General features: G+C 34.7%; 1 protein-coding gene across 1 annotated transcript; it reads right to left on the bottom strand.

Annotated features, from left to right (window-relative positions):
• Positions 1–2,113: 2,113 nt before the first annotated feature.
• On the bottom strand, positions 2,114–3,673 carry LOC101893592 (serine protease HTRA2, mitochondrial). Its single transcript, XM_005185010.4, has 2 exons — positions 2,489–3,673; positions 2,114–2,415 (listed from the first exon to the last, which is right to left on the bottom strand). The coding sequence occupies exons 1-2, from the start codon at positions 3,589–3,591 to the stop codon at positions 2,250–2,252; spliced, it is 1,269 nt and encodes a 422-aa protein (XP_005185067.1). The 5' UTR covers positions 3,592–3,673; the 3' UTR covers positions 2,114–2,249.
• Positions 3,674–4,162: the final 489 nt, after the last annotated feature.

Genomic DNA, 4,162 nt, shown 5'->3' with positions numbered 1-4,162 from the left:
ATATGCAAATCTCTAACAAAGCATCATTTTAGATGGATGATATTAAAGACAAAAATAATCTTCACCAAATTTCAATATAAATCATTAAATAAAAGAAATCACTATTTCCATTGTGTGCCAAAAATTTTTCTGAATCAATGTTCCCAAAAAAAAATCTGAATATATTCCCTTAATTTTTTGAGTAATTTTAAATTTCTTGTGAAATGAAACACTTATTCAATGCGAGTCAAAAATCTACCTTTATACTTCATTTTTTTGGGAAAAGTGTCAAAGTAAGAATTATTCTAGATCAAATTTCATTTTCAATATTCAATATATACATTTAAAATTAGGATACATTTTTGTTTGAAAAAAAAAACCTTGCACTTGTCTCCAAATTCGCTGCAAATTTTCTTATAATTTCATTATACAATAGTCAGGTTGGATTGTGAAAAATGCCATGTAAACTTAACCGTACTCGTTTTTAAATCGAAAACCCAAAGAAGTTCTGGGTTCGTAGGTAAAATGTGTTAAGGCTCTTATATAGTTTTGACCATATACAAAGGGACCCCTATAGTATGAGCTTTATTTTGTCACATTTAAGATAGGGCTAAGAAATTTGATAAGGATCTTTGAATTACATCCAGAATTATTGGTACAGAAAATGGGTCATGTCGGCCCTCTTTTTGAAATATTCCCTTTGTGAAAATAACTCCGATTTCAAGATTTCACGTTTTGGCCATGTTTTCCATTTAATTTTGCCAAATATTGGCATTTTGATTTCTTATTATGCAGAAAGGCTTTTTGCAAAGACTTATCAATATGGGTCCACCTTTTGGTACAGCAGTTATATAATGATACCCCCTGAGTGTAGTTATTGCATGGGCCTTGGTCATAATTTCCAATCGATTTGACTGAAAATTCGTATTTTGTAGTTTTTTTCACCTATATATTCCTTGTATTTTTGAGTGCAGGTCCACGTCTTCCTATAGCCCCCATTTAATGGTACCTCCCTATATTCATTATTTTGATGATTTTAGCTACATTATTCATCGGAATTGTTTAAATTTGATATTTGAAGTTCGTAATGGATACTGCAGCCAGAGGCCGAAAACTGTCTGTGCAGGTCCACATTTTGGTATAGCCCCCATGTAATTATCATGTACCGAATTTCTTTTTTTTCAAGTTTCACATTTGAATATTGTAATGGCTTATGACAAAAGTTGCCAGTGCAGGTCTATGTCGTCCTACATTTGGTATTCTAAAGATTTTAACAGAATTTTTAACGGATTTTTTTTTTTTGAAAATTGCCAAATTCGTTCTAAATGGTCGAGGAATTTAATAATATTTAAAGTTCGGCCTGGCCTTACAGCTTTTTTACTTGTTTAGCTCTACTTTCATAACCTGTTGAATTTCCCCCGTATTTTTTTTTTTTGTGTTGCACAAAGTAATCAAAAGGGGTTTTCAAGAATTATTGAAAAAAAAATAATTTTGTCGCACAGTGTAATTGGGGGGATTCAGTCATACGAAGTCCATTAAAAAACCCTGATTCACATTAAACAATTCAGTTTTTAATCAATAAACTTTCCGTCACTTGGAGTGGAAACTGTTGTCAAATCTGCTATTACTGTTATATGGGAGGTCCTTAAAAATATTTTTAAAAATCCATGATTTAGACATAGCCCGGAGGTCTATAAGAACATTTTATTTAAATCCACAATTTTTATATAGTAGGTCCTTTAAAAAATATACTAAAAATTCCACTTTTTTTTGTAGGAAATCCTATTACAAAGTATTCTAAACAAATCCACGATATATACGCAACCAGTCCACGTATTTTGTGCATAGACGACGATATATATTTTTGTATATTATTTTTATAGTCAGAAGGCTTTGCATGGGTCTTCTACGCACGGTCTTTTGTACAAAAGGAACCTTCTATGCTCTTACATGTGGGACCCAAATGTATCCACTCTATATCATATTCATTGCTGTATGTTTTAACACCCTGTATTTTTTCTTTGAAGTAAAATTTACTAAATATTGCATATTTTAAGGCGTTTGATATTTGTAATGATACTGCTTTCACAAATGCAATTTGCTGCATTTAAATAAAGCATAACGAAAATTTAAATCAAATTTTATAAACATTTACATATTTATATACACATAACTAAAAAAAACAAGCAACATTATGTCAAATGTGAAATATAAATAGAACTTCAAAAATGTGGCAGTCAATATAGGTAAGAAAAATACTTTCTTTAATCCTAAGGGTCTTCTGGTGAAATTGACACAGTCATACGCTTAAGTCCTCTAAAGATGGTTAGGTCCAATGTTTTTGAATTGTCAGCCAATACTTCATAGACATCAGAGGAGGTTTTGATTTCCTTGCCATTGATGTGCGTTACAATGTCGCCGGGATTCAAACCACCACTGAAAACAGAACACCAATAACATAAATCAAGGACCAATTAAATAACAAAAAAAAAGCATCAATTCAACTTACATATGAGCTGGAGATCCCAAAATAACTTTCCATACCAAAACTCCATGTGTTAGATTCGATGGTACGCTATCAGATCTTGACTTCAACTCATTAAGAATATCATAGGTCAACGTTAGCATTGTAATGCCCATGTAACGTTTGGCAGGATATGTTTGTTTACCACCCGAGCCTTTTTTCCTCCGTTCGGCCACTTTGGCCAAGAACAGTTTAACATAGTCAATGGGTATGGCGAAACTGATGCCTGCTGTCACTTTCATCGAATTAACACCTATCGCTTCGCCATCCAAATTCACCAGGGGACCACCACTATTGCCGAATGTAATGGCCGCATCAGTTTGCAAATAATTTATATCCCGATTTCCTAAACCCAATTCTTGGGAAGGACGCTGCGTGGAACTTATTACACCGGCAGTTACTGTATTACTTAAAGCAAGCGGACTACCGAGGGCAACAACCCATTCACCGGAACGTAAACTGGAGCTCTCTCCCAATTTCATAACAGGCAAATTTTTGCAATTGATGCGTATGATTGCCAAATCGGAGGTCTGATCAACATCTTCCACTACGGCGGGGAAAACACGTCCATCATGCAAACGAACCTGAACCATGGTATGGGGTTTATTGATTACCACATGAGCATTGGTGAGAATAGTTCCATCCGACTCAATAATGAAACCTGAGCCATTAGAAGCTGTTACCGGCTTCCCCGTGAAGTAATCGAAATGTCGTGTATCTTTTATCTCAATGTATACAACGGATTCGGCACAAACATCCACCACGTCGGCAATAAAATTGAACTGCTTACGTCTGCCACTTAAATTGGGTAACGTCTTGGCCTCCACTGCGGGCCACAACTTTTGTTCGTTGTTAATGTAAGCTAAACCTCCCAGAGCAATGGCAGCACAACCGGCTGTCGTCAGCAGTGAACTGTTCCATGACCAAAATGATGATTTTTGCTGGTGTTCTCTTTCCCGGTGACCGTTAAAATGTTCATTATTACTTGTTGAATATTCATGACTCTGTGATGATGATACTATCCGGATTGTCTTGCTTTGTATTCTTCTCGTTGTTAAAGAGAATTTATGTAAATATTGCAAAGCCATCTGCTCCGTTCGGTGTTAAGTAAAACAAATGAAAGCACGATGAATCCAAAGTCAGATTTGTTGCAACTGACGCCGTACACTAGAAAGAGGAGAAAGAGAGAACAATCGATAAAGATCTGGAATCAAAACAAGACAGCAACATGCAATAGGTTTCTAGAAGTTGTAAAAGACCACTGTTAGGTATCTGTAGATCGACTTTTGGTTAAACTAAGTTCAGACTGAGACATTTTTCTTTACGATATTCTGGTGAAGGTGAGAAGAAAAAAGAAAATCCTCTTATATATTAAATCATTTGAGGAGAGGGTCAAACTATAAGGGGAAACAATGACAGGATATGAGTTTGGCTCTAGCATCCCTTTTGGTAAAGGTGAGAAGAAAAAAGAAAATCCCATTTATATATTAAATCATTTGAGGTGAGGGTCAAACCATGGTACAATGAAGAGAAGGTAGGTCAACTTTGAAAAAAATTGCAAGTATTGAGGTCTACCTGTTTGGCTTGTAATGTCAAAATTGGTATCAAAACAATAAAAAATCAAACAACTTGTTGCATTTATTTTGAATAAAAAATTGA

The sequence above is a fragment of the Musca domestica genome, unplaced genomic scaffold (genome assembly GCF_030504385.1).
Source record: "Musca domestica strain aabys unplaced genomic scaffold, Musca_domestica.polishedcontigs.V.1.1 49, whole genome shotgun sequence".
Taxonomy (NCBI): domain Eukaryota; kingdom Metazoa; phylum Arthropoda; class Insecta; order Diptera; family Muscidae; genus Musca; species Musca domestica.
The sequence above is the reverse complement of the archived record's forward strand: the minus strand, read 5'-3'. Positions and strand labels throughout refer to the sequence as shown.

What these genes read in the sequence shown, in the direction of transcription:
- LOC101893592 (XM_005185010.4), bottom strand. Translation starts at nt 3,591, where the DNA reads ATGGCTTTGCAATATTTACATAAATTCTCTTTAACAACGAGAAGAATA. An exon ending in TTGGGATCTCCAGCTCATAT is followed by an intron (nt 2,416 to 2,488) that starts GTAAGTTGAATT and finishes TTCTGTTTTCAG; the next exon opens with TGGTGGTTTGAATCCCGGCG.